General features: G+C 36.3%; 1 protein-coding gene and 1 non-coding gene across 3 annotated transcripts in view; both read left to right on the plus strand.

The window, feature by feature from the left end:
* The window catches only part of CDKL5 (cyclin dependent kinase like 5), a 185,763-nt gene that overhangs the window by 49,253 nt on the left and 113,777 nt on the right, over positions 1–22,733 (plus strand). For both annotated transcript variants that reach the window (XM_068533949.1, XM_068533950.1), the window contains exons 2-3: positions 10,979–11,208; positions 13,749–13,783. In XM_068533949.1, coding sequence (XP_068390050.1) covers positions 11,145–11,208; positions 13,749–13,783 — 99 coding nt within the window. In that variant the 5' untranslated portion in view covers positions 10,979–11,144. The remainder of the gene's footprint in view (positions 1–10,978; positions 11,209–13,748; positions 13,784–22,733) is intronic.
* TRNAR-CCG (transfer RNA arginine (anticodon CCG)) lies at positions 19,708–19,780 on the plus strand. The gene has a single exon. It is a non-coding gene; the product is annotated as a tRNA-Arg (tRNA).

Consider the following 22,733-nt stretch of genomic DNA (forward strand, 5'->3'; position numbering starts at 1 on the left):
CACATCAACCCAGCAAAATCTAGGTGGCTCCCAGCTTCTGTAAGTTTGTTCTAAATTCAGTTATTTAGAATTTGGAGATCAGAACAAATTATCCCATAGAAACCATGATAAAATCGATACATTTTCATGCAAGTGCTTTCAAAACCTTTTACACCAATAGTGTATCTTAAATAGTACAGTGTTAGTGTGAACTCTGAATTTCTCTGATCCCAGTTTAGTTCCCTTTTTCTATCTGAACCTTGAGGCCCTCAGATTCTCAGGAAGGGCTGGGAGTTTAGTAGGGTTGGCAGTGCTAGGAGAAATATCAGGTAACTGGGTAGGAGATACATTGACTGGATTTCTTACCTTGTGGAAGGATTCTAAGGGTAAAGGGTGGGGAGGCAAGCTACATGTTTCACAGTTTGAAATTTTTAAAAAGTAATTAATTAATTAATTAATTAATTAATTAAATTGGAGTATAGTTGCTCTTTTTTTTTTTTTTTTTAGTTAATAATTTATTTATTTTTGGTTGTGTTGGGTCTTCGTTTCTGTGCGAGGGCTTTCTCTAGTTGCGGCGAGTGGGTCCACTCTTCATCGCGGTGCGCGGGCCTCTCACCATCGTGGCCTCTCTTGTTGCGGAGCACAGGCTCCAGACACGCAGGCTCCAGACACGCAGGCTCAGTAGTTGTGGCTCACGGGCCTAGTTGCTCCGCGGCATGTGGGATCTTCCCAGACCAGGGCTCGAACCCGTGTCCCCTGCATTGGCAGGCAGATTCTCAACCACTGCGCCACCAGGGAAGCCCGAGTATGGTTGCTTTACACTGCTGTGTCAGTTTCTGCTTTACAGCAAAGTGAATCAGCCATACGTATACATATATCCCCTCTTTTTTTGGATTTCCTTCCCATTTAGGTCACCACAGAACAATGAGTAGAGTTCCCTGAGCTATCCAGTAGGTTCTCATTAGTTATCTGTTTTACGTATAGCAGTGTGTATATGTCAACCTCAATCTCCCAATTCATCCTACTTCTCCTTCCCCCTTGGTATCCCTACATTTGTTCACAGTTTGAAATTTTTATGCTATTAAACTGTGTGTATTTTACTCATGATACTCAAGTATCAGTTTGATTTAATGGGAACTGAATTATAGAGAATGGATTGATGAATCAAATTGCTCTTCACTATTGGGGGAATAAAGCAAAATGAAGATCCTATTAAATATGTCAGGTGGTCCCATGAAGGAAGAAAACTAAATAGGAGTGAGGAGTGCATTATCTCCTCACTTAGAGTCAACATGGAGAATTCTCTGCAAGAGAGTAGGATGTTTTTTTCATAAGGCTGTGCTTTCCATGGAAATGATTTCTTTCCGTACATGGATCACGAGTTTTAAGATGCTTTCAAACCATTCGAACTCTCTTATTATAGCAGAGATTTTGTCATGTACCATATTCATTCCTATCCAATTTCAGTGACAAAATGGCTCTCTCATTTGTATGTATGAAAACAATGCCAGAGGGGCTTCCCTGGTGGCGCAGTGGTTGAGAGTCTGCCTGCCAATGCAGGGGACACGGGTTCGAGCCCTGGTCTGGGAAGATCCCACATGCCACGGAGCAACTAGGCCCGTGGGCCACAATTGCTGAGCCTGCGCGTCTGGAGCCTGTACTCCGCAACAAGAGAGGCCGCGATAATGAGAGGCCCGCGCACCACGATGAAGAGTGGCCCCCACTTGCCGCAACTAGAGAAAGCCCTCGCACAGAAACGAAGACCCAACACAGCCATAAATAAATAAATAAATAAATAAATAAAAATTGTATAACTTTAAAAAAAAAAAACAATGCCAGAAACAAAAACAAAACTCATGATTCAACTGATTTTGTACTTTCTTTGGGAAGAAGAAAAGACCCGTTGAGATGAAGATTATAATTTCAGCAACAGAGGAAACATTCAAGGCTCAGGCAGCTCTTAAATTCAATACTAATAATATATGAAATAAATTATAAGCCTGACATTTCTGTCAGTTCTTGTAGGTACCTGCTTGCCAATGCAGAGACAAGATTGCTTAATTCTAGGTGTCTTTCTTAGTGCAAGAGAAATCCACTTTAAAAAGCATTCTGTTGTTTGTTTACAAAGTTAATGGTTAGTAATCAGAAACTCAAACGATTTTTGAGAGATTCTTACAATCTTTTTGTTGGAAGGGACCTTAGAGGACATCTAATTTAGTACACAACTCTTTAATACCACGGCCAGGCCAGACTGCTTCCAGCGGGCTCTTCCTGCCCCCTGCAGGTCCCCTTCTAGTGTGCTGTGCTTCGGATTACAGATCTTTTCTGTTCCTTGTATTTATCAGGCTCTCTAAGACTCTGTACTGCCTTGAACGCTCTTCTCACATCCCTGTTCCCATGGCTGGCTTCTATACATTAAACAGATTTCGATCAAATTTTACCTCCTCGACAGGCGTTTCCCAGACTACCTTATCTACCTACCCCCCCTTTTCAGTCTCCAAAACTCTCTATCATAAGACTGTTTTCTTTCCTTCATAATAATTGTCACTGTCTGGAATGATCGTGTTTGTCTGTTTATTGTCTGTCTCCCCTCATTGGCTCATGAGAGCAGGGGCTCTGTCTGTATTGTTCATTGCTGTATCCCGAAGCATCTGTGGTGGGCTGGCCCACTGTAGGATCTGAAAGATATTTATAGAATGAATGAGTAACCATTGATGGTTCATCATTGTCCAAATCACTACTGAGCTGACATCTGTCTCCTTTTCACTTCTACCACTGATCTTAGGTATTCCCCCTGAAATAGTCCAAATCACCCGCTCTGCTCCCTCTTTTTCAAAGAGTCTTCACACATTGGGATGCCAGTCATCTCTCATTGAGGCCTATTTTGCCCAGTTTCCTCACCAGCTCGTCCTCTGGCATGGTTTTGGAGTGTGGTCATCATCCAGGTTATCCATCACTGGGAGTTTTTGGTTTTGTTGTTGATACCCAGCACTAGACACACGGCAATATGTGGAGTCTGGAGAGAGATAGTTCAGGTAAACTTTTTTGGTTAATGTAATATTGAAATGCTTTATCCTTGATAAAAATTATCTTTTGCCTCCATATAAATGACCACAGAACTATTTATGTATGATGTCATTATCAGAATTACTCTCTGACTTCTTAAAAACTTGTTTTATTGTGGAATATAACAACATAGAAATACGTAAAACAAATTTACACTCTAATGAATGTCTGTCTAACTTTCACTCAAGTCAAGAAATAGAACATTACCAGTGCCCCAGAAAGCCCTCCTATGTATCTCTTATCAATCTCAACTCCTCCCTAGAGATAATTAATATCCTCATTTTTATTTTAATTATTTATTTATTTTTTAAAAATAAATTTATTTATTTACTTTTATTTTTGGCTGCGTTGGGTCTTCGTTGCTGTGCGCGGGCCTTCTCTAGTTGCAGCGAGTGGGGGCTACTCTTCGTTGCGGTGAGCGGGCTTCTCATTGCGGTGGCTTCTCTTGTTGTGGAGCACGGGCTCTAGGTGTGCAGGCTCAGTAGTTGTGGTGCACGGGCTTAGTTGTTCCACAGCATGTGGGATCTTCCCAGACCAGGGCTCGAACCCATGTCCCCTGCATTGGCAGGTGTATTCTTAACCACTGGGCCACCAGGGAAGTCCAAATATCCTCATTTTTAAAAGAAACACTTTCATGGTCACTTATTTTTTTAATAGATTTACCACTTATATATGCATACCTAGACAATATAGTTTGTAATTCAACTTTGCCTGTTTTAAAACTGTATATAAATGAAATAGTACTGCTTTATTAGTTTTCTGTTGTTTATGATGAATTACCACAAGCTTAGTGGCTTAAAACAGCACCCATATATTAGCTCACAGCTCTCTAGGTCAGAAGTCTGGCATGGTGGGGCTGGGTTCTCTGCTCAGGATAGCATAAAGCTAGAATTCAGTGTGTTGACTGGGCTGAGTTCTCTTTTGTCCTTGATTAGTTCCAAAGTTGATTTCCGAGATCCAGCTCTTTTGATCTCTTTATTTCTGTGTGTTTTCTATTTCATGAATCTCTGCTCTTAATTATTTCTTTCTTTATACTTTCTTTGGATTTATTTTGCTGTTCTTTTATTTAAAACCTCTCAAGATAGATGCTTAGTTTATTTTTTTATATTTTGTGATATACGTATATATGAGGCTTTCAATTCCCTCCCTAAGCATTGTTTTAGCTTCTTCCCATGAATTTGTATTTTTGTTATTTTTATTTTCTAATTTTTAAAAAATAAATTTATTTATTTATTTATTTTTGGCTGCGTTGGGTCTTCGTTGCTGCACGCAGGATTTCTCTAGTTGTGGCGAGTAGGGGCTGCTGTTCATTGCGGTGCGTGGGCTTCTCCTTGCGGTGGCTTCTCTTGTTGCGGAGCACGGGCTTTAGGCGCGCGGGCTTCAGTAGTTGTGGCACGTGGGCTTAGTAGTTGTGGCTTGCGGGCTCTAGAGCGCAGGCTCAGTAGTTGTGGCGCATGGGCTTAGTTGCTCTGCAGCGTGTGGGATCTTCCCGGACCAGGGCTCGAACTTGTGTCCCCTACATTGGCAGGTGGATTCCTAACCACTGCACCACCAGGGAAGTCCCTATTTTTGTTACTTCTAAATGTTTGTTATGGTTTCTTCTTTGACTGACTTATGGATTATTTTAAGAATGTATTTATTAATTTCTAAACATATGAATATTTCCTAGTTATTTCTTTTGTGACTAATTTCTTGCATACTTGCATTTTGGAGAGAGATCATCCTTGGACTAAAATCCTTGTAATTTGCTTTGAATTGCATTATGGCCTAGCACTTTATCAGTTTTTGTAAATGTTATGTGTGTGCTTGGGGAAAAAATGATATTCTGCAGTTCTTTGCTATACTTTATCTTTTCATATGTTCAAGTTTTAAAAATGTTTAAAATCTTATGTATCATGATACTTTTTTCTTTATACTGTCTGTTGAGTTCCCTTGGTGGTATTCTATTTTCCAGTTCTGGAATTCTAATTTATTTTTCCAATTTGTTCTTCCGCCTTTTGGACCTTCCAGTTCTGTCAAAATGTTCAACCCTTGGGCTTTTATTAATTCAACCCTATAGTGGTCTTACAGGCTATTTCTGATAATTCTGATATTATAAGTCTTTCTGGGTCATTTTCTGTTTTGGTCATTTCTGTTAGTTCTTGTTAATGGTATCTTATTACTTTGTGTATCTGGTTATCTTTGATTATGTACTGCATGATGTAAACAAGAAATTATCTGTAACAATATTGTGATGCCTAGGTTCATGTTACCTTCCTGCAGACTCCTGCCCCCACTGCCTGCCGCCACCCCTTTCAACCAGACAACTGTTGGTACTAACAATCTGAATGTGGGACCACCTCAATCCAAGGTACACTTAGAGGTTTATTTAGGTCACTCAGGTGACATAAAGCTGTAATTCAAGTCTGTCCTGGGACTGATTTTTTTTCTGGTTTATTTTATCCAAGGAGTATAGCTCTTTGGGGTTTCAGCTCCAAGTGAGTGGTACTTATCGTACTTCCTTCTTTGAAACGCTTTTTAAAAAATTATTTATTTATTTATTTATTTATATACAGCAGGTTCTTATTACTTATCTGTTTTATACATATTAGTGTATATATCTCAATCCCAATCTCCCAATTCATCTCCCCCGCTTTCCTCCCTTGGTGTCCATACGTTTGTTCTCTACATCTGTGTCTCCATTTCTGCCTTGCAAAACGGTTCATCTGTACCATTTTTTTTGAAACACTTTTGCCTTTGACCTTTTTGCCCCCTGGATTTATAAAGGTTTCAAGAGCAAGTCTGTTTTTCTCCCATTTTTTCTGAATCTTTCTTCAAGTGTCTGTGAGCTAAAACTGTTTTGGGTGATTTGGATTACCTCTCTGGGTTCTATTCTTTTGCCTTGATTTCAGCCAGGTAATTCTTCAAAACCTTGTTAAGTCTTTGGGGCTTTTTAGGCTCTTCTTTAAAAGTATTCCCTCCAGCATTTGTATTTGTCCTCAAAGGGACATTCCATCCAAGTCATTTAGTTACTTGAAGCTGAAGTGTCTGAGTTTTTATGCCTTAAAAAAATTAATTAGCGTTATTCATATAAAATTGTAGTTAAATCCAGTTTGGCATAAATTTTTTTCCTCAGTATGAATACTGGTAGTTAAAAGACTGCTCTTGACACCTATGTTATATATTTACTCACACATTTAAATTCTGATTCCCAGTTTGCATTAGTCGATTTTGATTTCCATAGAGAATAGGTGGGACCAAATGTTCTTTATATATACATACTTACATACAGAACTTTTGGGGGTGCTGAGTCTTCTTAGTAGGAATAATTTAATATTTATCTCTAGTTTCCTTTGAAATGAGCCATACCATTATTGACAGAGAGTAGACTATTTAAATGTTTCCTGGGTGTTCTTCCAAATCAGCCGTAGAAAATGAAACAATGATTCATTCTCAGAAACACTCTGAGCATCTTTTACCTGGAATGTGACTGACTTAGATCTTCATATGGCTGGCTCGTTCTTGTTATTGATATTTCACCTCAAATGTCACCTTTTTAGAGAGGGGGCTGTCTGTCTGGGTAATCACTCTTTTTTTCTCCCTTCATAACATGTATCCCTATCTGATAATAATCTTGTATTTTTTTCCTCCCTCAGTAAAATGTGAAGCTCCATGAGGGCAAGGACCTTGCCTATCTTGTTCACCACTGTCTCGTGTGTCTTATTTACCCATTCTTTGAATCATGTTAGGCAGTGAGTAATTTTTTGTTTAATAAATGAATGAATAGAACAAATGTTTATTTCTTTTGAAATTGTGACATTATTTTCTCTAGATGTCACAGTCATCCTTTAAAAATTTGTGATTCCATTGAATTAAAGTTGTTTTCTAAAATAAGTATAGTGTCTGCTTTCTCTTGCCTTTTTTCAAAAACATTTTTTGGTAAATATTGAATGAAAAATCAGACAATAAGAATCTGACCTAAAGTAAATGTTAGAGTGACAAATATTTAGCATTAGGGACAACTGTGACTTTGTTATATATTGAGCTGGAACGAGGTCAGTGTGGCTGGAGTGGAGCAAGCCAAGGGAGAGAAGAGTCAGAGATGACAGCAGAGGAGAGAGGAGGTTAAGACCTGGTGGCTTATGTGGACTTTGACTTTCACTCTTAATGATATGGGAGGCCCCTGGAGGGTTTTGAGCAGAGAAGTGACATGGAGGTGGGTTTGGAGCTATAGGGATTTTGAAGTATGGTCTACTTCTGAGCTCTCATATCAGTTCCACTGGCTAATTTGTCTATCTCTGTGCCAAGACCACCCTGTTTTAATTTTTATAGCTCAATTCTTTTTTTTTTTAATTAGTTACTTAATTAGTTTATTTTTGGTTTCGCTGGGTCTTCGTTGCTGCTCATGGGCTTTCTCTAGTTGCAGCGAGCGGGGGCTACTCTTCGTTGCAGTGCGCGGGCTTCTCATTGCGGTGGCTTCTCTTGTTGAGGAGCACGGGCTCTAGGTGCCCAGGCTTCAGTAGTTGTGGCTCGCGGGCTCTAGTGCGCAGGCTCAGTAGTTGTGGCGCACGGGCTTAGGGGCTCCGCAGCATGTGGGATCTTCCCAGACCAGGGCTCGAACCCGTGTCCCCTGCATTGGCAGGCGGATTCTTAACCACTGCACCACCAGGGAAGTCCTATAGCTCAATTCTAACCCTCAGTATATTTGGTAGAGAGCATCTTGCCAGATCCTCCCCTCAAAGCTGAGCCTTCTTATTTTTCTTATTCGGGATGGTGTTGGCTGTACTTGGAATTCTGCTCTTCCATATATATTTTAGAATCAGATTATTGTAATTCCTCAGAAAACCCTCTTGGGATTCTGATTGGAATTGCATTGACTGTATAGATTAATATGGAGACAATTGATATTCTTATAATATTGAATTTTCTAGCCTTAAAATTGGGATAACTTCATTGATATACGTCATCTTTAATGCCTTTGAATAAAGTTTACATATATATACGCACACACGCATATATATGTGTGATCTATATGTGTTTATGTGTGTATGTGTGTATATATATATATATATATATATATATATATATATATATATATATGAATAGAGGTCTTGGGTGTCTTTTATGTTAAATCCTAAGTGCTGTTTTTGTTATTGTAAAGATGATTTTTAAAAATTACATTTTCTGTTTCTTATTGATGTTTACAAATACAGTTGATATTTGTATATTGAGCTTATGTTTAGCTACCTTGTTAACACTTATAATTCTAATAATTTGTAGATTCCTTTGAATTGTCTATGTAGACAATAATATCTGTAAATTCTATTACGTTTTCCTCTTTCCAGTCCTATATAGTTTATTCATTTATTTTTTCTTATTTTACTGACCTGTCTGGAACCCACCAGGATAATGTTTTTTTGTTTGTTTGTTTTAATTTTTATTTATTTATTTATTTTTGGCTATGTTGGGTCTTGGTTTCCGTGCGAGGGCTTTCTCTAGTTGCGGCAAGCGGGGGCCACTCTTTATCGTGGAGCGCAGGCCTCTCACTATCGTGGCCTGTCTTGTTGCGGAGCACAGGCTCCAGACGCGCAGGCTCAGCAGCTGCGGCTCACGGGCCCAGTTGCTCCGCGGCACGTGGGATCTTCCCAGACCAGGGCTCGAACCCGTGTCCCCTGCATTGGCAGGCAGACTCCCAACCACTGCGCCACCAGGGAAGCCCCAGGATAATGTTTAATAGTAATGTTAGTAAGTATTAATAGTAGGACTTCTTGTCACGTTCTTAATTTTTAAAGGGACTATCTAAATATTCCACATTTAAGAATGATATTGTAGGTTTTTGTCAGATACTTTTATCAAGATATGAGCATTTAAAAAGCATTTAGGGCTTCCCTGGTGGCGCAGCGGTTGAGAATCTGCCTGCCAATGCAGGGGACACGGGTTCGAGCCCTGGTCTGGGAAGATCTCACATGCCGCAGAGCAAACTGGGCCCGTGAGCCACAATTACTGAGCCTGCGCGTCTGGACCCTGTGCTCCGCAACAAGAGAGGCCGCGATAATGAGAGGCCCGCGCACCGCGATGAAGAGTGGCCCCCACTTGCCACAACTAGAGAAAGCCCTCACACAGAAACAAAGACCCAAACACAGCCAAAAAATAAAAAAAATATAAATAAATAAAAATTAAAAAGCATTTAATTATGGACATTTTACTCTTTAGAAAGTTTACATTCCTGCTATTAGTGTACAGAACGGCACACTTTTTCGTGTCAGTACTTTACACCACATGGGGTATTCATATATTTTAAAAGTTTCAAATTTCATAGGCAGCAAAGAAAATTTCTTTACTGGTTTAGATTTATTTCTTGCTTTTAAACCAATATTATATGTTGATACAGCTGTTCTTCTTCTTAAAGATAGGATAGGTTTTTTTGAAACAAAAGAACTTATTTTGAAATAATTTCAGATTTAAAGTTGCAAAGATGGTATAAAGAATTTCCTGTTTCATAGACCCTTGACCCCTATTCCCCAAATGTTAATATTTTATCATATTTGCTTTATCATTTCTCTCTCTCTTTCTCTTCCCCCATACACATATACATATTTTTTTCTGAACGGTTTAAGTTGCAAACTTTATCTCTAAAAACTTTGGTGTTCTTCCTCTTTTTTTTCTGGTTAAGCTTTTTATTAGACTGTCTTATTCTAGAGATCTGGGCTGTGCCTTATTTATTTATTTTATCAAAATCTAATTGACATATAACATTGGTTTCAAGTGTACAACATAATGATTGGATATTTGTATGTACTGCAAAATGATCACCACAGTAAGTCTAGTTAACATCCATCACCACGCATAGTTACATATTTTTTTCTTGTGATGAGGACTTTTAAGATTTATTCTCTTAGCAACTTTCAAATATACAATACAGTATTATTAACTATAGTCACCATGCTGTACATTGCATCCCTAGGACTTGTTCATTTTATTACTAGAAGTTTGTACCTTTTGAACACCTTCATCCATCTTGTCATTTCTTAAAACAAGAGCATTGTTTTATGTAACCACCTTACTATTGTCAAAAGAAAAAAAATATCGTTGATACAGTATTATTATCTAATCTGTAGACATTTAAATTTTATCAGTTACCCTTTATAGCAAAAAATTTTTTTTCTTGTCTAGGATCCAATCTAGGATCATGCATTATATTTAGTTATCATGACTCTTAATCTTCTTTTCTGGAACAGTTACTCAGTTGTTCCTTGTCTTTCATGATGTAGACATTTTTAAAGAATACAGGTCAGTTATTGAGTAGAATGTCCCTTAGTTTGGGCTTGTCTGTTGCTGCCTATGGTTAGATTCATGTTTTACCTTTTTGGAAGAATGTATGTGTGTATGTATATTTACATACACATTTATATCTATTTCTACATCTGTCTATATTAAGAACTGACCCTATATGGTTAACTCTTATTTCCAAGCTTTCCCCCTTTTCATCTTTGTAACTTCCTTTTATGAGAATGAGACCAAACCCACATTATCCACAGTGTATTTACTTATTTGCTCAATCCTAGAATATACATGAAGAAGTTTCATATCTCTGTATAAAAACAAATAACTGAGTATAATACTTGTTTATATTTCTTTTTGTCTTTAGTTCAAGGAGAGTATGTAGTTAAAATACTGTTTTCAGAAGTTACCTGGGGTTAATTCTTTTCCCCCAGCCTCCTTCAGTGTAGTTATATTATTCATTTCAAATACAGTTAGGTACATTTTTTCATTTGTGTTTCATTTTGGGTTCTTCCCTCCTATTATTATTAGCAGCAGCAGCAGTAGTAGTAGTAGTAGTAGTAGTATATGAAACATTAATGTGGTTTTAAAACAACTGTACAAAAAGATTGGTTAGGTTATTAGAGTACTGAGAAATAAAACTTATGACTTTTAATTGTGTTTGTTCTTTCAGGGAATCATTTAATACTTCACCTTAGGACAAATATGTGAAAGTTCCTGCCAACCTGTGAGAATTTCCTCCTTTGGACATTTTTCGTTCTACTTACTGTACAACTTTCTTAGAAGTTCTTTTTTGATGCCATGTTCTGTGGCTTGCATCAAAAGAGGAGTTTGTCTTCATGAAGATTCCTAACATTGGTAATGTGATGAATAAATTTGAGATCCTTGGGGTTGTAGGTGAAGGTAAGTTTAGCATTCCTTGAGTTTTTGAGCAATGTACTATTATATCTACCACCAAAAAAGTTATTAATTCAGATTCTGTTAACTTAACCTTTATCAATTCACATATGTGCCTAAGAGTAAAATATTAAAAGTAAAATTACTCTTAAACTATTTGGGTCTTATTCTCCAATTGAACGTTAATAACATTTAAAAATCCTTTAAAGTTTAAGAAATCAGAGATTTCTTAAGGCTGCCTTCATTTCATTCTTTTCATTAGCAATCATGATTTCTTTAGTCTACATTTTTTTGGTTACGTTTACTTTTTATGTCAGCTAGGCTTATTTTGACTAACTTAAAATTTGTATGTTAAATTTTCCTTAATACATGATAAATAAATGAATAAATAACTTCTATTTGTCTTTGAGAATAACAAACCACATTTTATAAATTCTGAACCACACAATTTGGTCATTTTTTAACATCTCTGAAATCAGATGTGTGTTATAATCAGTAGCATGTCATGGTTTGATTGGCAGCACTTTTTCTTTCCTAGTAGTACTAATGCTTATAATCAGTGATATCAATTTGATGAAATATGGTATTTCATTTTCATAAATCTTCCTGATTTTTCCTTCTTAGTAATTTTTGCTCTCGACTTAAAGATAACTTTATGGAGATTTTGATAAATGATTCTGTTAACACGGTATAAGTGATTTATAATTATGGCTTCTTAGCATCTATATCTTTAAAGCAAATATTACAAAAACTTGATATTTCAGAATTTTCACGTAGTTTTGAATTTCAAAAGAAGTTTTAAAATTTACCTATGTCAACAGGATAGTTGTTCTGGATTTTAATATTAAGTTGTTAAATCCTTTTCAAATAAATAGAAACAATTCAAATATTGTCTAATCATTGGGTGTTTGCTTCAGGGTCTGAAGTTTGAAACCATATAAAAAGAATGGATCCTTCTTCCTTCACCAGTCAACTCCTTTTCCTGTTTTTCATTGATATTAATTATGTAGATAAAATTCATTTTCAATGTCTTATCTGCTATTAATTTTATAATGCCTGCTTTCTTTATTATTTTTATTTCTGTTTTTTCAAAAGTATTATAGAGACATGCCGTAAACCTACTCGCTGGAGAAGGTCAGCTCCTTGGGTGTAACAGGGTTGGAATGTTCCAGATTTTGGGCCTAAGTTTTTCTGGATCATAACCTTGTTTTTCTTAGTATACCCATAGGTGATAATCTTCTCAGGGATCGGCTTAGATTAACTAAAACTACCAGACTGTTATATAAATCAGAATATGTCAGTTTTAAGTTGTAGTCAGAACCATCATTGCTATATGTTTTTTTTTTTTCTTTGTAAACTACCTCAGATGCTTTCTGGCTATGAAATACATGTATATTAAGGAAATTAAAAACTGTCAAGCAAACTGTACATCCCTGCAGCCTAAGCAGTGCATTTTCACCCCATAGAAAAACTAGCATGGGCAGTTAAATGAGGATTGGATGATTGCCTGGTGATTGTGGAGTTGAGTTGGATGGCTGTAATGGCTGGGTTCATCCTAACTGTGATAATAAGATTCATCCATCTCTGCTGGGTGAGGGAGACTTAGTCTGGCTCTCCAGGCTGTGTTGGAGACACATTTCCTAATTTCATCTCCCTGAAGTCCTCTTCTCAGAGATGAACGTGGGCTTTGCCCGTCTGTAAATGTCAATCGTTTCTACAAACTTCAGTTATCATATATTATATTTTGATTCTCCTAATTAGATTTTTTCACATTATAACTTTTACCTCAATTTCCTTGCTGTCAACTCTGTGTTCTGCCTCTAAGGAAGTAGCTTACTGGCTAGTTAATAGTATAAGTAACCCAAAAGCTAGTGATGTATCTCATTTGAAATATATCAGAGAAAGTGGGGGTGCTTGGCTATAAATGGCCAGAGATCCTTGGACTCCTCTGCTGGTGCTATTGAATTTAATATTTATGGCAAAAATGTAGCAACTCCTACTAGTTATTAATTGGAATGCTGAGGTGAGGCCTGTACTATTTTGCTAGTCAGGGAAAACATTCCAGTATCTTAGAAGAGAATTTAAATGTGTCCTAGGACAGAGAACATATTTGGTAGGCTCCATGCTTGAGCCTACCTTTGTGAAACCATTAACTCTTAAAGTTTGAGTTCCCTAGAATCTTTTGAGGTAATTTTAATTTACTCTTAAAGTTCTTACGTCCTAATCTTGTCTCTAGAAATTTTTAAGCTTAAGTTTAAAAATGCCTCAAGTGAAATTTTCTTTAAAAAGAGAAACATTTAAGAATATGCACTTGTTGGGGAAATGGGTTGCTTATACTCTTGGTTTATAAAAAATGTATAATAAATATTCATGATCTCTTTGTATATGGCTCATTGCATTATCACTGCAGAATATTATCATTTTAGGAATCTTTATTATACCATATATTGATAACCAATGTAAATATAATAGAACTTTGACTCTACAGTCTCCAAGAGCTGTAATTTGTATACGTGCCCCTAATTGTTTACTTCTTTTTATTATAGGAGCCTATGGAGTTGTACTTAAATGCAGACACAAGGCAAGTACATAGTTTTTAAAAAGAAAATATCTATATTTGTTTAACTGTTTTGAAACTAATGTAGTGTTCTGTGCATGTGGGCATATAATTAAAACTGGCTATGATGATGATAATGCTTAATAAAGGAGAATTAATATGGGAACCCTGAAAAAAGAGACTACTTTGGGTAAGCTTTATCATGATTAAGTAGTTGTTAGTTCTTTACAGTCATGTGCTCTTTTTTTCACCTGACCTATGTGTAGGTGAAAAGCTGCCTAATGGAAAGAGAGAAAAGATGGTAGAGAAGAAATCAAAGTAGTGACAGATTTAATTTATGTTCAAGTACTTAAGAGCAAGGAGGAGTTTCATGTCAATATTTTTCTTGTAGACCCAATAACTTAGATTGCTTATTGGGTCAGAATCCAAATTTTGAAGGGTAGTGGATAGGTGTTTGGTTATGAAATAGGGCTTGGGGTAATAGTGTATGATTATGACTATTAGCTGTGGTTGATCACCCTTGAACAGCCTTGAAATGAATCTTATATATATAGATTATTTGACTATAATTAATAATCACCAGTTATTCAGGGAGGTTATTTCAAGTTTCCATAGGTGTTGCTCAGTGTTGAGGATGTTTTACTCAGAGACTACCTTTAAGATGGCAAGTGTTGAAGCTGTAACAATTTCAAACATTAGGTTAAATAGTTTTCTATTATGGTATACCTAGTTTGAATATTAATATCTGGCCTCATACTATTTTGTGTATAATTTGTTAAGACCAAGGTTTAAAGTTTTTTTGTGATATTTTATAATGATATAATTTATGTCTGAGATGAGCTTAGCAATTTAGCCTAAGCCATTTAATTTAAACTCTCAAATCTATCAATCTGTCATAACATATATGTATGTGTGTGTGTGTATATATATATATATATATACACACACACACAAAGATGATATAATTTTTATGTTTGCTTTTTCTTTCCCATTGTACAAAATATTACTTACATTTTGAATTTAAGGCTTCATGACAGTTGATGTATTTTGGGTTTTACATCACAAATCTCTTTAATTCAAAGAATTTTCTATTATTCTTGAAATTGGGTGTTTGAGTTATTTTATATTGATAATAGTTATCTGAAGATCTCTGCCAGTAAATCCTAAAAAATGGTTTGAATACTGTTGGCTCTTGATTCAGGATGACTAAGAATTTAAAATAATAAATTAAATATAATCAAAATAAATTTAGCACCTTAAATTCCTAATTAAGAAATATCACTGCAGTTTGAAATTAAACAAATAGAAAGCTCTCTAGTGAAGTGCTGTGCTTTTAAGGAGGTGCCTTGAGTTAAAATAAATTTAGGAAGCTTTAAAAAAATAAAATTCTTGGGTAGATACTACTCAGGGGAAATAGGTTGTTAGTGTCCAAATTAAATTTGACTCTTTCATGAACATAATACCCCTTTTTGTACTATGGCTCTGTTGATACAGCATAGCAAACGGAAGCTTCAGTTCTTAGTCTTAATCCTTGAACTTTAAAACCCAGGGATTTCTGATATATAATGACAAATCTTCCAATAGTATTTTCTCTCAGTCGTTGTCACACTTCTTCCTGTGACCTTTTCCCCTATACTTTCTCTTTTCTTAAATTAAAAAAAAATTTTTTTTTTTTAATAGATCTTTATTGGAGTATAATTGCTTCACGATACTGTGTTAGTTTCCGTTGCACAACAAAGAGAATCAGCCATATGCATGACCTTATCTAAGCTCTCCTGCCTTTTACGTAAAAATAACGTTTATTAGTTGAGTATATTGTTTTTATCTTTTCATATATCTGGTTTACTCATTTGTTAAAACATGCTTGTTAACTGTGCCTCGTTCTCATAATACACACTATTAGTGCCAGCAAGATGGGCTCAGAGTGAAAGTGGACGAGAACAGGCATTTCTGCTCTTGGGAAACCAACTCTAAATATGAACTCTGATTCTTAGTGGCCATGTGCAAAGCATTTTGAGTTACAAGGATGAATAAAGCATAGTTTTCTTGCCCTTGTATGTCTTATGGTCTGTCTGAATAGATAGAAGAATAGATAAAAAATAACCTGTGAGATTGCTGCAAATGAGATTGCATCTAAAAAAATACCTCTTTTTACTGCCCTTCACTAAATGAGGGCCCTACAGACTAGCTCTCTGAGTATCGTTGCTTTTTTTCTTTCATGTACCTAAAAAGATAGCACTGGATGGAAAATTTGAAGCATAAATTAGTGCCTAACTCAGAGTAATATAAAATTCTTTCTAGAATTTACAACTGTTTAGTCATTAGTCTTCTTACAGTATACCCTTTTTTCAGCTAGAATCAGACCTTCAAATCTTTACCCCACTATCCAAAAATAGAGAATTTGATGCTTCTGATAAGATTTACCCATTAGGATCAAACGAATGGATAACTATGAAATCTCATATTATAGTCAAAAATGGATATAATCCTCCCTTTTGTGCTTATTATGTGTAAAGTGATCATGCCCATATATTTTGCATACCTTTTAAATTTTTAATAAAATGCTTATAAAAATGTATAAATCAGGTCTCTTGTGATTACTTACACAGGTATATGTGATCACATGCATAAATTTGATCTCTTTCTGAGAATGTTGTCTATGATTATATATATAATTAAATAATTCCTAATTCCTAGCATATGGTGTATTTGAACAAGTATGAAAGAAAGTCACTGTTTTAATGTGTCCTGTTGCAAGAAATTTAGAGGTCATGTTTATAAACAGATATATCTTGTCTTTTGTGAACATAATATGATGTTGAGCTATTCCAGGCCAAAGATCATACTTCTTAATTTACTGAAATAAATGCTGCCCAATTAAAAAAGAAAAATGTAACTGTACTCTCTTTTTGACAACTTCTGTTTATTGTTATATATACGTATTGTCATGTATATGAACAGTGACTATTAAACTCTTAGCAGTGACTATTAAACTCTTTATGGAGCTTTATGATTACTCGCACTTGGAAGAAGTTCTGGCTTGGACCTTTGCCCTGTAAATATGCATTGCTGATTTTCTTTTTCTTTACGTGTCTGCTTTGAAGTGCCTGTGAGAGGGGAGGCATGTTTTACAGTACACTTTTCTTCCCAGAAACCCAAAAAGGTCATCCTCACAACAAAGTAGGGAGAATGGAATGGAGTTGAAATAGGGAGATGCGATTAGAACTTGAGGCAAGAGAGAGGTTAGAGAAAGGTTGGAGATTGATGCTAATTGAGCCTAGGACAGAGAAGTGCTGATTCATGTAGTTCCTCTCCTATGGCTGGGTTGACTTATGAGAAGTTTTTGTTTGTTTTGAAGTAGTAGGTAACGAATGCTGTTGAATAGCTAGTTATACAAAGCTGTGAACAATCCAGTACTGGGGTACAGCTGTAAGTATTAAATAAATGATAAACTTGACTTAAATTACAGAACCAAAAAGGAAGGACACTGTAGAGAGCTTTTGCACAGTGGCGGGTCCCTGTGGAGGGATTAAAGATGATCCCAAGGATTTGTGGTAAACTGGGAAAGCATTGGTATCATTTATCTGACTGGGAAACTTGTAAAGGGTGTGTAAGTTTGGAGGGAGAGATAATGAGTTTGGCTTTCATAATAAAGAATAAAATGTCAACAGAATACCAAACCTGATATCAGTAAATACCACATATTGAGCATCTACCATACATGGTAGATAGGCACTCTGTTTGATGTTTTACATTTAATCCCCACTCTCATCCCTATTTTACATATGAGGAAACTGAGTCAGAGAGAGGCTATGTAACGGGGCCAAGATTATGCAGCTGATAAGTGGCGAAACCAGGCTTTGATCTGACTCCAGAAATGGCTACCTTGAACCTGAGATGGAAGTGTGAAATGATATGAACCTTCCAAGAGGAAGTACAGAGCAGAGTGAAAGACGTGTTTAAAATGATCATACTGAAAGGAGAGGGAGTAGACCTCTTGAAAGCAAGGAAGAAAGATTTTTTAAAAATGGTATTCACCAATAGTGTTAAAAATCCATAAAAAAGATCCATAATGATAAGGATTGAGGGGTGAGAAAATCCATTTCATTTAAGAATGCCATTTATTAATGACTTCTTTAAGTCAAATGATACATTAATGCCAAATTGCAAGAGGGTAAGGAGAGAGTAGATAGAGAAGATCTGGATTGTGTCATTTTTCTCTTTTGAGAGTTTATAAATTGATATTGAGAGTAGTAGGAAGAGTAGATTTGATTAAATATTTTCTAGTTAGGAATACCCATATTTTCCCCTACTAAAAGGCATTCTTTGGATGTTTGTTATTTCTTAATATTCACAAATTTGTCTTTTGTTATAAGCCTTCATTTTTAGCAAGCAATATGCATTTTGGATTAATGATTCCATTTTTCTTTTTCAGATTAATTTTATTTTTCCACCAAAAAGTTGAATGATGATTTGGTTACTTTTCTTTAATCAAACTATTTTGAGAAGATGCTTAAGGAAAAGTCAGTGAACCATTATCAATTTAACAGATTATTTATAGTTGCCATCTAAAACCATACAGTTATTTTCTACTAGACCAAAATAAACTTATTTTTTCAGGTTTTTTCCCACATTAAATAAAACAAATGTTTTTCTTTAATTTTTAGTTTTAGGTTTTACATGTTATTTGAGTTTTTAAAACTTAAAAAAGATGTCAACAATGAGAAACAGAATATATGGGATATTATATTATTTACTTTGTTATTTTATTCCTCCTTATTTAAATAAAAATAAGATGTGGTTTCTTGCTTTTGTGTGCAAAATTTCTAGCATTTGAAGAAGATTATAGCGAGGCTTGGGGTGTTTCATAAAGATTGTAAGAAGCTGGAAGTATTTCAGTATTAATTGATTATTTTATCATAATCTTTTTTTAAGTAATTGCACTGTCTGAAATTATGTGAATTTACTGCAGGTTATGAAGATTAATGAGATGTCAATGTTAAACTGGACTTCAGGTCAGGAACAAAGATAGTAGGAATCATTAATGGGGGAAAACATCTGCCTCTTCTTACAGAGACACTCATGTAGAACCTTACTTCTGTGTGGTTTCCTCTCTTTTTTTTTTTTTTTTTTATAAATACATTTATTTATTTTTGGCTGCGTTGGATCTTCATTGCTGCCCATTGTCTTTCTCTTGTTGCGGCCGCGGTGTGCGGGCTTCTCATTGCATTGGCTTCTCTTGTTGCAGAACACGGGCTCTAGGGCTCATGGGCTCACGGGCTTAGTTGCTCCATGGCACATGGAATCTTCCCAGACCAGGGCTCGAACCCGTGTCTCCGGAATTGGCAGGCGGATTCTTAACCACTGCGCCACCAGGGAAGCCCTGGTTTCCTCTCTTGACCGGGTTTTTGTTGCTGATCCAATTGACTGTAGAACAGTCTGTGGAACACGACAAAAGTCTCACCAAAATCGTACTTCTTTGTACTATAATATTTTGTATTTCCAATTCTGCTAGTCTGTTGATATAGGAAAAACTACCCATGTTTTTGTTGTCTTGTTATCAGTAAAAGAAACAATGGCTCAGGTGTCAATTTCCAGATGAGTCTGACTTCTTCAGGGAACCAGAAGAATCTGGGGCTTTTGCAGGCTTCCTGGTTGCCTTTATCCTCATCGTCCTAATCTGGATTTGGTTTTCTGTTTGATTTTTAGTAAATGAGATAAGGGAATGGTCAAATTAGAACTAGCCCCACTACTAGCTCTGCATGCATTGTCTACACAGAAGACTTTACCTCATTTGTCCTTCTTATAGTGACTCAGTTCCCCCCCACTCCACAGCCCCCCAGTCTAGAGGACGAGTTGGCTGGAGCACTAGATGGACTTTAAAGTCCCCTTTTCTGCCAATCATAAAACATAATTATTTCCTTCTTTAAGAGAACATTCTTGGGACTTCCCTGGTGGTCCAGTGGTTAAGACTCTGTGCTCCGAATGCAGAGGGCCCGGGTTCAATCCCTGGTCGGGAACTAGGTCCCACATGCCTGCACACCACAACTAAGACTCGGAGCAGTCAAATAAATAAATAAATAAACATTAAAAAAATGAGAGAGAGAACATTCTTTCTACATCTTCTTAAGATGAGTAATTTCATTAGTCTTTGATAAATGTCTCTGCTTAAGGGATTTAACTAGTTCTTTAATGTGACTTTAAAACTTCAGGAACCAAAAATGAGTGTGAATCATTTTTCTACACAGCCTGAAATATATATTCACTGGAAATATAAGAAAAGGAACTGATCAACAAATGCCCGTATAGTGGACACTTTTAAATAGTTAAACATAACTCTTTATCAGTTGTTGAAATCAGTAACTGGAAAGTAATGCATGGGGATCTATTTTTATATAAAAAGTAACCCACCCCTGAAATACCATTAGAAGCTATAGTTCATATTCTGCAGTGCTTTTGAGCTTTACTATTTCTTAATTTAAAGGTTTGTTTCCTATGTTAAAGCATTTTAATTTAAAAAATCAAATTAAATTTTTTTTCTACCTCCTGTACTTAAAGCACTGTGTTCTAGGCATGGTATTACAAAGTAAAATTCAACCAAATATTTGTTTAAGAAAAATCTATTGAGTGCCTGTGGGCCAAATCTGGCCTGCCACTTATTTTATGGAACATAGCCACACTCATTCATTTATGTATTTTCTATGGATGCTTTTGCGCTAAAATGACAGAGTTAAGTAGTTGCAACAGAGACCGTATGACATACAAAGCCTAAAATACAGGATTTATTTTGTGGCCCTTCCTAAACAGAAAAAGTTTGCTGACTTCTAATGCTGAGCAGCCCGAACTAGGAGAATACAGTGGAAACAGCGTAGTGGCCTCAGTGGACCAACAATCTCAGTTTCTATTTGTCTCTTTGCCCTTGGTGCTCTTGGAGTCTGAGGAATAGAATTAATAAAGTGTGGAACTACCACTGAAAATTACTTTTCCCTTGAGCTGGGCTTGGGTAAATCTTTTGGCTGGCTAAGTAGGAAATTTTATATTGGTTATCTCGTTCATGATCAACTGTCAGAACGGAGAAGTGGACTTTGCTAGGAACTGGGCATACGGAGACACATACAATCTATTCACCCTGACTGTGTTCCATCACTGGCCTGAATAGCTCTCTTTTCGTCCAAAATGAATACAAAGAAGAAAACAGTCTCCACTGAGACTATGAAAGATTACTTGAGTTCAAGAGAAGGACATTCTCACAAATATGAAGAGTTAAATTCTTTGGAGACAAAAAAACTTGAGATATCTTCCTAATGTAATTCAAGTGGCCATAAATGAGAAATTAAGTTAAGAAGCAATAGTAATAATCTCTGTTTCAAGTACCTCTTAACTTCCAGGCATTGTGCTATGCTAGGTGCTTTTTTTTTTTTTTTTAAGTATAAATTATTTATTTATTTATTTGTTTTTGGCTGCGTTGGGTCTTTGTTGCTGGGAGCAGGGGCTACTCTTTGTTGAGGTGCGCGGGCTTCTCACTGCGGTGGCTTCTCGTTGCGGAGCACAGGCTCTAGGTGTGCGGGCTTCAGTAGTTGTGGCTCGCGGGCTCTAGAGGGCAGGCTCAGTAGTTGTGGCACATGGGCTTAGTTGCTCCACGGCATGTGGGATCTTCCCGGACCAGGGATCGAACCCGTGTCCCCCTGCATTGGCAGGCGGATTCTTAACCACTGTGCCACCAGGGGAGTCCTATGCTAGGTGCTTTATTTTCATTACTCTTTAGATCCTTATAGCAACTATAAAAGTTAGAAAGAATTACCTTCCTTTAACATGAGGGAAACTGATGCTCAAATATAATAGGTTAATTTCCTGAAGGCCATACAAGTCAGTAGGTGGTAGAGCCAGGAAGTAAGCCTCATTAGGCCCATCTTCTTTTTTTGTTTTTTAATCAATGAATAGTTGATTTACAATGTTGTGACCTTTTTTTAAAAAAAATTGAGGTAAAATTCACATAATGTAAAACCAACCATTTTAAAGTGTACAACTCAGTAGCATTTAGTACGTTCACAATATTGTACAATCACTACCTCTGTCAAGTTCCAAAACACTTTTATCACCCCAAAAGAAAACCCCATACCCATTAAGTACTCACTCCCTGTTTCTTCCTCTCTCTATCCCTGGCAGACACCAATCTGATTTCTCTGTAGACTTACCTATTCTGGATATTTCATATAAATGGAATCACATACAATTTGTGACCATTTGAGTTTTTCTTTCACTTAGTGTAAGGTTTTTGAGGTTCATCCATGTAGCCTGTGTCATTACTTCATTCCTTTTTTATGACTGAGTAATATTCTGTTGTATGGACATATCACATTTTGTTTATCCATTTATCTGTGGATGGACATTTGGGTTGTTTTCACCTTTTGATTATCGTGAATACTGTTGCTGTGAACTCTTGTGGTCAAGTTTTGTTTGAGTCCCCGTTTTCAGTTCTTTTGGGGTATATAGCAAGAAGTGGAAATGCTAGCTAGGTATATGGGAATTCTGTGTTTAACTTTTTTGAGGAACCACCAAACTGTTTTCCTCAGTGACTGCACCACTTTACATTCTTGCCAGCACTGTGCAAAGGTTCCAATTTCTCCACATCCTTGCCAACACTTGTTTCCTTATTTTTTTTTTATTGTAGCCATCCTAGTTGATGTAAAATGGTATCATTTTGTGGTTTTGATTTGCATGACACTAATGATTAGTGATGTTGGACATCTTTTCATGTGCTCTTGGCTATTTGTATGTCTTTGGAGAAATGTCTAGTCAAGTCCTTTGCCCATTTTTTGATTAGGTTATTTCAACCATCTGTTGAAAGGACTTCTTTCTCCATTGGATTGCCTCTGCTTCTTTATCAAAGATCAGCTGTGTTTGTGTTGAGTCTAGTTTTGGGTTCTATGTTCTGTTTCATTGATCTGTGTGTCTATTCTTCACCAATATCATA

The sequence above is a fragment of the Eschrichtius robustus genome, chromosome X (genome assembly GCF_028021215.1).
Source record: "Eschrichtius robustus isolate mEscRob2 chromosome X, mEscRob2.pri, whole genome shotgun sequence".
NCBI lineage: Eukaryota > Metazoa > Chordata > Mammalia > Artiodactyla > Eschrichtiidae > Eschrichtius > Eschrichtius robustus.